At 35.9% G+C, this 12,513-nt stretch overlaps 1 protein-coding gene across 7 annotated transcripts in view; it reads left to right on the top strand.

Moving 5' to 3' along the window:
* CADPS2 (calcium dependent secretion activator 2) overlaps positions 1-12,513 on the top strand; it is a 487,000-nt gene that overhangs the window by 168,363 nt on the left and 306,124 nt on the right. For all 7 annotated transcript variants that reach the window (XM_060020810.1, XM_060020806.1, XM_060020805.1 and 4 more), the window contains 2 exons: positions 5,561-5,641; positions 11,661-11,897. In XM_060020810.1, coding sequence (XP_059876793.1) covers positions 5,561-5,641; positions 11,661-11,897 — 318 coding nt within the window. The remainder of the gene's footprint in view (positions 1-5,560; positions 5,642-11,660; positions 11,898-12,513) is intronic.

Raw genomic sequence — 12,513 nt, 5'->3', positions numbered from 1 at the left:
AGTCTTGGCCAAGGAGTAAGAGTACCTGGATTTGGTCTGCCTTCAACTATGTGATTCTGGGTTTCACTACATAACTCTAATTGGATTGGTTGTGGGCTGTGAAAGAGAGAGGTCAAAGATGAGACCTAGGCTTTGGGCTTGAACAAATGGTAAATAGGTGTGCCATTTATATGACATGGCATTGCTCACGGAAGGAGTGATTGAGGTGGGGAGATGGCAATCAAAATTCCATTTGGGGCATGTTAAATGCAATGTGCCTTGTCTTCATGCAGGTTGAAATGGTAGGTAGGCAGTTGAAAATAACAGACTGGCCCTCTGGTGAGAGGTTGGAGCTATAAATACATACTTGGGAGTTATCAGTGAATAGATGCTGTTTATGGCCATGCGCTTTGAGGAAAGCACCTAGGCAGTGAACGTGTAGATTAAAGAGGTCTGTGGCCCCAATCCGTTGTTTATAAATGTTAATCTCTCGTGCATGGGAGCACATCTCCAATTTAATAATGGAAATTAAAATCTATTTGCCTTATTAAATTTATTTTTAAACATTCTGAAAATGAGGTACATTGTATAAAACTAACCAGCTGGGGATTGGGTGGAGGAAGTGGGTGTGGTGATAAAAGGGCAACATATGATGTTAAAACTGTTCAGTATCTTGACTGTGGTGACTGAGTGAACCTAGACAGATAATAAATTGTATAGAAATCCATACAAATGAGTGTGCATAAAACTAAGGAAACTGGAATAGGATGGATGACTGTATCAATCAGTATTCTGGTTGTACGTGATGGTCTAGTTTTGTAAGATGTTACCATTGAGGGAAACTGGGCAGTGTACAATGGATATCTCTCAATTATTTCTTACAACTGCATGTGAAACTGCAGTTATCTCAACTGAGGAGTCAACCTTTAAGAAAGCATTCATAATCCTAAAGATGCTACCAGAAAACTACTAGAGCTAATCAGTGAATTTCGTAAAGTAGCAGGATACAAAATTAATGCACAGAAATCTCTTGCATTCCTATACACTAATGATGAAAAATCTGAAAGTGAAATTAAGAAAACACTCCCATTTCCCATTGCAACAAAAAGAATAAAATATCTAGCAATAAACCTAAGGAGACAAAAGACCTGTATGCAGAAAACTATAAGACACTGATGAAAGAAATTAAAGGTGATACAAACAGATGGAGAGATATACCATGTACTTGGATCAGAAGAATCAACAGTGTGAAAGTGACTATACTACCCAAAGCAATCTACAGATTCAGTGCGATCCCTATCAAACTACCAGTGGCATTTTTCACAGAACTAGAACAAAAAATTTCACAATTTGTATGGAAACACAGAAGACCCCAAATAGCCAAAACAATCTTGAGAAAGAAAAACAGAGCTGGAGGAATCAGGCTCCCTGACCTCAGACTATACTACAAAGCTACAGTAATCAAGACAGTATGGTACTGGCACAAAAACAGAAAGATAGATCAATGGAACAGGATAGAAAGCCCAGATATAAACACACATGCACATATGCTCACTTTATCTTTGATAAAGGAGGCAAGAATATACAGTGGAGAAAAGACAGCCCCTTCAATAAGTGGTGCTGGGAAAACTGGACAGCTACATGTAAAAGAATGAAATTAGAACACTCCCTAACACCATACACAAAAATAAACTCAAAATGGATTAAAGACCTAAATATAAGGCCAGGCACTATCAAACTCTTAGAGGAAAACATAGGCAGAACACTCTATGACATAAATCTCAGCAAGACCCTTTTTGACCCACCTCCTAAAGAAATGGAAATAAAAACAAAAATAAACAAATGGGACCTAATGAAACTTAAAAGCTTTTGCACAGCAAAAAAAACCATAAACAAGACGGAAATACAACCCTCAGAATGGGAGAAAATATTTGCAAACAAAGCAACTGACAAAGGAGTAATCTCTAAAATTTACAAGGAGCTCATGCAGCTCAATATCAAAAAAACAAACAACCCAATCCAAAAGTGGGCAGAAGACCTAAATAGACATTTCTCCTGAGAAGATATACAGATTGCCAACAAACACATGAAAGAATGCTCAACATCATTAATCATTAGAGAAATGCAAATCAAAACTACAATGAGATATCATCTCACACTAGTCAGAATGGCCATCATCAAAAAATCTAGAAACAGTAAATGCTGGAGAGGGTGTGGAGAAAAGGGAACCCTCTTGCACTGTTGGTGGGAATGTAAATTGATACAGCCACTATGGAGAACAGTATGGAGGTTCCTTAAAAACTACAAATAGAACTACCATACGACCCAGCAATCCCAGTACTGGGCATATACCCTGAGAAAACCATAATTCAAAAAGAGTCATGTACCAAAGTGTTCATTGCAGCTCTATTTACAATAGCCAGGACATGGAAGCAACCTAAGTGTCCAGAGACAGATGAATGAATAAAGAAGATGTGGTACATATATACAATGGAATATTACTCAGCCATAAAAAGAAACGAAATTGAGTTATTTGTAGTGAGGTGGATGGACCCAGAATCTGTCATACAAAGTGAAGTAAGTCAGAAAGAGAAAGACAAATACTGTATGCTAACACATATATATGGAATCTTAAAAAAAAAAAAATTCATGAAGAACCTAGTGGCAAGACGGGAATAAAGACACAGACCTACTAGAGAATGGACTTGAGGATATGGGGCGGGGGAAGGCTAAGCTGGGATAAAGTGAGAGAGTGGACATATATGGACATATATACACTACCAAACGTAAAATTGATAGCTAGTGGGAAGCAGCCGCATAGCGCAGGGAGGTCAGCTCGGTGCTTTGTGACCACCTAGATAGGTGGGATAGGGAGGGTGGGAGGCAGGGAGACCCAAGAGGGAGGAGATCTGGGGATATATGTATATGTATAGCTGATTCACTTTGTTATAAAGCAGAAACTAACACACCATTGTAAAGCAATTATACTCCAATAAAGATGTTTAAAAAAAAGCATTCATAAAAATTATATAAACTTTCCACTGTGTTTGAGTTTGGTAATACTCAAAAGAAAATAAAACGTATGGCACATGGAATGGTAAACTAAAATTCTTACTTATAGTTAACCAGCTGATTTACCTCCTTGAATTCTGTCTAGCATTACATAAAACAAAGACAACCAGTAAAAAGTTTTATTGGTTGTCTTTATTATATTAGCTTTTCCTCTTTTTTTGTAAACATGTTTGGGAGTATGCTTTTCTAGTTTCACAGAAATGGCACTGTAATCATCAGTCACATTTCAGTCTCTGATTGCTATTAACGGACAGTTTAGTACAGTAATGCTCTGCTTTTCTTTGTGTATATGTTTTCAGACATACGCAGTTAAGGCATTAATATTTTTTTAAAGTAGTAGAAAACTCTGAGAAAGAAAACACTTGCAGACTGCAGAAGTGACTGAAACAATTCCATTTAAAGTTAAATAAGAACTGTTAATCTGAAGATACAAATAGTTAAAGATGTTAAATAATATTTTGTGGTGAAATATGAAGGAGAATTTTTAAGGCTTTAAGATGTTAAATGCTATTTCTTGGTGGAACTGTAACTCTTCACTGCAAGTAACCATTTTATTTTTTGTGGAAAAATATTTATCAGCATTTAAGCAAAATGAGAAGATACCCCATATTACGTTTACTGTATTTGAGGTATTGTAGTTAGGGTTCTTACACATAATTTTTGTTTTTAGGACCTTGATTTCGGTTACCTGGAATAGGCATTTATCATCTATTTTTTTCCTTAATAATTTTGTTAGTTTTTAATGTAAGTCATTTTGACTTCAGATGCAGTGAACAGAGAGACTTGTTTCTGTTTGATTTTGAATATGAATCAATTAAAATAAAAAGTGTATTTTTTTTTTGAGATGACAGCAACTCCTTTACAACAAGGATTTAGTTTAAGAAAATCTTGGCTATTTAAAAACTTGTTTTTAAATAGAGTTGATTTTTTTATATAAACTTGGGAACGTATTTTTTGGAAAGGTGACCTTAGATCTGTTAAACAAACAGATAGATGGATTGATATAGAGGGACAGGTAGACTTCCTTGTGTCCCTCTTAACCTGTTTGTGATGGAGACAGGCACAGTGACCTTTCCGAAGTCCTGTTTGAAACCTCTTGGTGAAATCCCGGTGCTATAGGAACCAATTCCAACCTCCCTAATTTGCCTGCGAAGAGTAGGCTTATAAAATAGTCCCACCTCTCTCTCCAGCCCCATCTCTCATGAACCTTGCCTTCTTCCCCCTCTCCCCCCATTCCATTCCCCAAACCACTGTCTGCTCTCACCTCCAGACATTTGGCGCCCTCTTACTGGAGCACCTACCCTTCTTCTTGACCCTTCGTATACATTCCGACAACACCATCCTACTGACCTGCTTTGCCCCTACTCATCTTTTTCAGAATTTTTCTTATTAAGGCTATTTTTTTTTTAATGTAACATGGTAAATTTGTAGTTCTTCAGCAAATGGACAAGTTAATCTTTTTCTTCTGGGTGTTTAATGTTGTACTCAGTACTAATCCAATTGTTAGATGGACTTTTACTAAAGTATGGTTGTATTGTGTGGTCTAGGCTTCTTAATGAGGGAAGTGGGAGAGGGGAAGGAATTAAAGAGAAACATTGGCCTTGTTCACATCTGTAACCCACCCAGTGCAGCCCACACTGTGCATGGCCCATAGGACTGCCTCGATTTAAGAGGTCTTAATGAACTAATACAGGGAGGTAGAAGGAATCATGAGGAAAAGTTAAAAGAGGTTATAGAAAAAGTTAAGGATTATGTCAGTGGAGAAGTTAAAGTAATATTCCATGTAGATGGAAATATCTATAAAAATGAGGATAGCATGCTAAGCTTTCAATCAAATTTAGAACAAGAGAATGGAATTCTAACGTGGTGCCGGTCTGTGAAGGGATTTCTTGGCAGTATGAGCCTGTTGGTACTAAAATGAGGAGCATATGAAGACCTAAATGGTAGAAAGTTATAGCAATCAATCAAATAGTGCCTTGATAGTTTAGCACAAATAAAAACTTATTATAAAAATGAAGGAAATATTTTTTGAAAGATCAAGGAAAAAAGTGAAACATTACTCAGTATCTCACTATCCAGAAATGCATTCTGGGAATTTGAAAGAGCAAAACAAGAGATTTATCTATTTTGAACTATTTAGGACTGACCTTAATGAAGGCAGAAGGATGGCCTGAATAAACTTAATGACAGCTTAATGCATCCTCAAGGAAACAAGGACTTCTTGGTTTAGCTCTGTTGCGGACAGGTTGGGCAAAGAATTATTATAATTAGATTTTTTGGTAAGCTGAGCTATTAACCTTAGAGATTTATTACCTTTTTTGTGAGCAAACCACAATGAAAAGTGCCCAAGAAATTAGAGTGTCAATCTAATTAAACAACTTTCTGTGTTCTCAGTAGGTAGTTGAGAGAATTTATAAAGTTTTTTTCAGAGTCATTTTGTCTTTGCTTTAATCTGTAGGTCACTGCCATTAAGTAATCATGCATGTGTGATTTCTGTTTTATTTTTAAGTTGGATAATGCAGATGAACAAGCAGCCCAGATCAGAAGAGAACTTGATGGTCGTTTGCAATTGGCAGAGAAAATGGCAAAGGTAAATTGTTAACTTTGATATACTGTACCACATTTCTTTCTGTACTTAGATTTCTGTGAGCTGAAAGAGTTTTGTATAGATAAAGCCAGCATAATTTTATTTTCTCATCTCCATGCATACCTCTTAAACCCAGGTACCTGAATGTATATTATCTAAAATGGAGCACATTATGTATTTTACATATCCATCCTTATATAAGATGTTTAAATTCAGTGGTAACTTTTATAGATTATTCTTAAAGCAGTGCCTGAATTTCTCAAACTGCCAGACTTAGAAGAATTTTAATACTGCACTAAGCATAATATAATCATGCTTAGTGCATGAGAGAAAACCATCCTGCCTGCAGAATCATACAATATATTCCGAAGTATCTAGCACAGTGCTTGGCACACAGTGGTGTCAACTAATATTTGAATGGATGAAAAATATAATTTGAAGTTTCTAGTACAGAGTCTCATAGGGCATATTGAATACCATATTTTGTTTACTTTTATTTATACAATCGTATGAACAGAAATAGATTTCAAACAAAAGCCATGAGTTTCTTTTTAATTCTGAGAACTCTTTGTCTAAATCATTCTCTAGTAAATTGATGCATTAATTTACTTCAGTGGTAAAAATAAAATTTTAGTCTCTTAAAATAGACTTGAGGTTATAATGCTGTTGATCTGAGAATAAGATTTTTTTCCTTTTGCTAAATGAAAAATGTGAGTATTTGATAGACTCTCCCTCCCTCCCTCTGTGTCTGTCTCTGTCCTGTCTCTCTGAAGAATCCTCTCTGTTGGGGATTTTTCTTCTTTTTAAAAACTTTAGGCATAACATGTATATAGCAAAGTGCACAGATTTTAAGTTTACAGCTTGATGAATGTGTATATGCCCTGTATTAACTACCTCCCAAATCAAGATAGTGAACTTTTCCAGCACTTTAAGGAGATATATCCCATACTGCATGTGACTATTGAAGTTTTGTGTTTTTCAAAGAAAAATGTATTTATGAACATGTAAGTTTTAAGACTATTACTGTGCTTATCTAAATGTGTATGAAATTTAAAAGTAGCCAAGTTGTTGAGAAATAGATATAAATAGAAATACATAGAAAATTGAGAGAAATTGGGTAACAGAGATGACCGTAAGTTGTGAGAACCAAGCCAAGGGCAGAGAGTGAAAAGACAACACACCTTGTTACCACCCTCTGGAGAGGTACTACATCATTCTAGAGATTCAGATGTGGAATTCATAGGCTAGGAATCAAGTATTAGCTTGAGGCTTTTGGAAGCTTTAGGGAGAGAAATGCATTCCCCAGAATCCTAACCTGAGTTGGAAGCTGTCTGTGTCTGGAAGGGCACTGCTCTTCTTGAAGCCCTGAGGCTAAGAGAGAATCCAGAGAGATGTGCCCGACAGTGTGGGCAGGACTCTGGACCTGTGATCAGCATTTTTCAGTTGCCTACTTGTATTTAGATTGTACCTGAGCTGAACACACTGTCATAAGTTGAACTTCTTCAAGGGTCTGGCTGAATATGTGATAGTTCAGATGAATTTCTAGAGGGTTACAGAACAGGATGGAAAGCCTTGGGTGTGTCCCCGAGCTCATGTCTGTGGAAGAGGATGTGTGGTGTGTGTGTAACCTCTGGACTGAGTGAGAGGAGCAGGGTCAGTGATGCACATACAGCAGCTTCTCTTTGCGGGGACCTTGATGATTTCATCAGAAGTGCTGATAAAGTAGAAAAAGCGTGGAGACAGGTGTCTGGGAACTGACTATACTGCTGAACTGAATGAATAAGCATTTTCAGAACTCTAATGGAAAACTGATGAATTCATAAAAGTGCTAACAAAAGATCAAGATAAAAAAAATTACATGGGACTGAGTGAACTGATGAGGATGATTATAATTTTTGTGACTTTCTGTTCGAATTAAAAAAAAAAAATCCCACAAGGACTCAGAGGCAAAAAATATACAAATCAATTTTCACTTAAAGTAAAGGAGCTGTTACAGTGGAGGATTCCTGGACTGAATGTCAATATTATGACATAGTATGAGTGTGTTTCATGCTTGATAATTACAATCATTGTTGCTTTTGTTGTGGTCATCCATTTACAATGCTTGGTGTCAGTAAAAATAAAATACAGTGTGTGTGTGTGTGTGTGTGTGTGGAAAAAAAAAAGAAAAAGCGTGGAGAAGGAAGGAATTGAAACTGATGGGATTGGAACAACAACAACAGCAAAAAACACCCCAAAATATAATGCCTTTTGGTAAATATATTGACATAGCAGATAGAGCATGTTTAATTGCCTTCTACTTCAGTTTCACCAAATTTAAGCCACCTTCATAAAATATAAGGCTAATTATAACTTACTGACCTTGTTGTCTTAGATCTCTACAATAATCCTGTGAATCCACAAGGGCAGATGATATAATGAATTTATTTTATAGACAAGGAGACTGAGGTTTAGGGAAGATTACTTAACAAATCAAAAGACCTCAAACGCTGGTCTTTGGACTCCAGAGCTTAGGTTTGCTCTCTTAGGCCTTGATACCTCTTCAGTCTCATAAATCCAGAAGTGTGGTTTATTCATAGTTTATAGTTTGCAGTCAACTATTAGTAGCACCTGTCATGCTTTACAACACAGTATAATAACACTGAAGCCACAGGGCAGAAGTCTGTTTCAAGGGATGTAAATATTGACTTTAATATTTTAGCCAAGGCATAATTAGGAAGTAGTAGGAGAAAAAAATATGACTGGACTGGGCCAGAAAGACCTGTGGGCCAGATCCATGATTGCTGTTTCCTCGATATAGGCAACTTATTTAACCTTTTGGAGCCTGAATTTTACTATTCATAAATTCAATGAATAAATATTTCTTGAACACCTGTTAAGATAACCAGGCACTATTTTAGGCACTTGAGATACATCCAGACAAATGTAGTTCTCTTAGGATAAAACCAGACAAAAATATTCCTGCCATGCCCTCAGGGAGCTTACATTTTATTTGGGAGAGACTTACAGTAATTACTGTAACTGAATTATGGAAGGTGAACATTTGCTACTTAGAAAATAAAGCAGAGAAGGTAGAATCGGGAATGTGGGAGGGAAGGAGAGTGTTGAAAATTTCCAGTCAAGTGGTCAGGGTAGGCCAGTTCTTGGCAGTACTGTCTTTCTAGTACATCAGGGTCAGAAACTTGGAATCATCTTTGCCTCCTTTTTTCCTCATGCCAAATTTATCAGGAAATCCATTTCTATCTATCTTCAAAGTATTTCCACGATCTGACAGTTGTCACTGCGTTCATCCTACCACTCTGGTCCATGCTTCATCTACTGGAAAGTTAAGAACTCTTACAGTGACTAAAGTTGAATAATGGAAATTTTATGGAGCAAATTTTTTTTTAATGTATATAGTGCGTTAGGGCTGCTAATGGGCTAAGCTGTACAGAGGACTAAATTAGAACGTTGAAACTGTGGTTTATAGGAACAACTCACAGGTAAACTACAGAATAACCCTATTTCTGATGCTGTTCTAATTTAAAAGATCAAATTTAATATGTACATTAGTTGTACAGTTGTTTTTGTTTCCAAGAAAGAGGCAACATAAGCAGGCTAAATAAAATTTATGAAATATTATCGACAAACCTCAAAGCTTTAAAAGAGAGTTGTTGGGGTTTTTTCCCCAGAGAGAAAAAGAAAATCTAGTATAGTCTATTTCCTGAAAAGTTTGAAAATGCTGATGAAACAGTCAATTTGGGTGATTCCTGCCAGTCTGTTCTTTGAAAAATGATAATGACTGAAGTGTTTTTAATGAAAGCTAAGTAAGAATAGATTTTTTTTTCATGTGCTAATGCTAAGTTTTCCATTAAAAAACACCTTAAAAATTTGGAGAAAATAACTGGTACATCCAAACTTTCAAACATGTGATATATTTGCCTTTTGCTTTGCTAAAATGTTTCTGAAAGGCAAAACTGTGACTGTTACATGAATATAAAATGAACAAACAATAATGATTGTACTCAGTGTATAATTAATGAGCATACTAGTTAGATGTTAAAACTAGTCTGAAGGGCATTTGAAAAGTAGGTGTTTTTAGGCAAAGTTAAAATAAGATTCAAGTATTAGATATAAAAGTGGTTAAAAAAAAACAGTGGTTAATTTCTAACAGGGATTTAAACTATAACCATTGGATTATCTTAGTCACCAGACACACATTATTTATATCTTTACCACACAAAATTCTACAAAGTAACGTGTGACTTCACTTGTAAACAGGATCTTTAATCAATGTAAACAGTAAATTGAACTAGGTACATTTCCCCCACATGGTCGGTCCTTGGATGGCCTTTGCTCACATATGACATTGGAAGGACCTGTTCCCTCACCTTTTTGCCTTATATCTGAGTTTTGGATGCTTTTTATGACAGCTTTTAAAATTAGTCCACAAATGTAAAAATGTTTTTATGCTTTATTTTATCTTTTTCCTCTTTTGCATGTATTGAAAAACTATCCAAAACATTATTCCCTGCATCCCCAAAGGAATCCAAGTTATTATATAACTGAGTAGTTATGTGTTTTTCCTGAGGATGCAAACTTACTGTGTGGGAATGTTGCTTCAAGCTATAGAGGAATATTAAAAGGATACTTAAGAATCTTCCTTGGGAAAGTTTATTATGGATGTAGATATTTAATCTCTCTGTGATATAAATACGCAATTTTAACATTGATTATATGTAAATTATTTTAAAAGAAATATGTCAAGATTATATTGGGGGAAAAGGAAAACAGGTGGTCCGGGACTCTGGGACTGATTCATGAGGTGGTGCCAGATGCTCCTTTCCAGCCCATGAACAAACTGGTGCAAGTGAGTCAGACCAGGGGCAGGTTGATGAATGCATTGTGGATGTATTCCATTCACCCTGGAGATGGGGATTTCTTAGGTAACAGTTTGAATGATGCCAAAGGAGACAGTAGTAAAGGCATTGATTTTTCTGGAACATTAGGCAGTCATTCATTTGAATGATGGCAGCTTGAGGCTGTCATCCCCCAGCCAGTTTTATACCGCTGTCATTACATTACATCGCGTTTCCCATCATAAAGCTGTATACCCTCTACCTTTCAGAGAGAAGACCTAAGTGCCAGGCTGTCACAGGTTAAAGAAAGAGCCAAGAGTATGAGGAAACCTCACTTGCTATTTGTGGGAATGTAAATGGGTATAACCTTCTCCAAGGGCAATTTGGCAATAGCTGTTAATATCTAAGTATCAATACTTGGAGTCCTTTTAACTGAGTGAAAGAAACAGAAGTCTGATTGCAGAGGTCTGAGGACTGAATGGCAACACTCATGTAATTTGGGAAGAAAATTGAATCTCCTAATTTGATATTACTACTTTTTCATGTACAGCTTTTATCATAAATTTACATTAGGCTTTAAACTTAATTTTTTCTAAACCTTTACTAAAAAACTGAATTTATGGCAATAAGGGATCTTGATACATTTGTATGACATGAAAGTTAACTAATTTTAGAAGTATGGCCATATTTGTATTTCATAGTAAATGTTTTTCAATTTGAATGCCTAACACATCAGTGGTATGAAAGAGAGATACTGTTAAAATGTTTGTTTCTTAACAGTCAGAGCAGTATATACTGAACATTCTTCTTATAGACCAGTTGTTCCAAGTATTTCAAAGATATCAGTGGCTAATTAAGATTCATCTATACACTAAAACTTTTTACATGTATGTTTTTTAGAGTTGGTTTTTCCCTTAAATAAATACCATATCAAAAATAAAGTTAAGCTGAAAATGTATATCATGTGATTCATTTTTTATGATAATGATCCTCCATAAGGTAGATAAGGTACAGTTAAATATAATCAAAATTGCCAAAGCCTGAGGCTTTAAAGCCTAGAGACTAAAGTATCATTGAGCATCACAATTTCTAAGACAGTCGAGTATATATCCACCATATAATCTTTTACGATAAAATTGAAATATGACTTGTGTAACATTATTATTTTAAAAATTATTTTCCAGGAAAGAAAATTCCCCAGATTTATAGCAAAAGAGATGGAGAATATGTATATAGAAGAGTTGCGGTCTTCAGTGAATTTGCTAATGGCCAATTTGGAGAGTCTTCCAGTTTCGAAAGGTGGTCCAGAATTTAAATTACAAAAATTAAAACGTTCGCAGAATTCTGCCTTTTTGGACATAGGAGATGAGAATGAGATTCAGCTGTCAAAGTCCGACGTGGTGCTGTCATTCACCTTAGAGGTAAGTGGCTTTATCCCGTGTTTGCTTCCGGCAGTGTAAATGAGGCTACAGGGTCATTTCCGCTGACCTTGGTGGTAACGTTTCAAATTTAAAGCAATGTAATATATTTTGAAGAAGTTAAATTATTCTTCATTTGCTAGACAATCAGAGAGTGAATGCAAATTAACGCAAATTGTCCTTTAAACGTAACAGTGGTGTTAGGGTTAAATAATAAAATAATACAAGTTTTGAGGCAAGTGTTCTTGGCGCCACCTAGGCTGGTGGAAATTTATTGGTAGAGTAAGCACTGAAACACGCTTGAGTGGAAATAGGATTTAAACACATAATTGAATTCTCTGTAATTTGGAAACTCCTTTCAAGCTTTTGGTTATTCTTGTTTTTAATCTGCTTTAACTACGAGATCATCTTTCTAGAATCAAATCGCATAAACCAGCTGTAGTGTACAGTATTGGTACTATAGATGATGAGAAGTAAAGACTTCTTCCTTTCTAGGATTTGCCGTTTCATTACAGGTACAGTAAATATCATTAAAAAGAAATGAGAATAGGGCTTCCCTGGTGGCGCAGTGGTTGAGAGTCCGCCTGCCGATGCAGGGGACGCGGGTTCGTGCCCTTGT

This window comes from Delphinus delphis, chromosome 9 (assembly GCF_949987515.2).
Source record: "Delphinus delphis chromosome 9, mDelDel1.2, whole genome shotgun sequence".
In the NCBI taxonomy this organism is placed as follows: Eukaryota; Metazoa; Chordata; class Mammalia; order Artiodactyla; family Delphinidae; genus Delphinus; species Delphinus delphis.
This window is presented reverse-complemented; position numbering and strand designations above follow the sequence as displayed.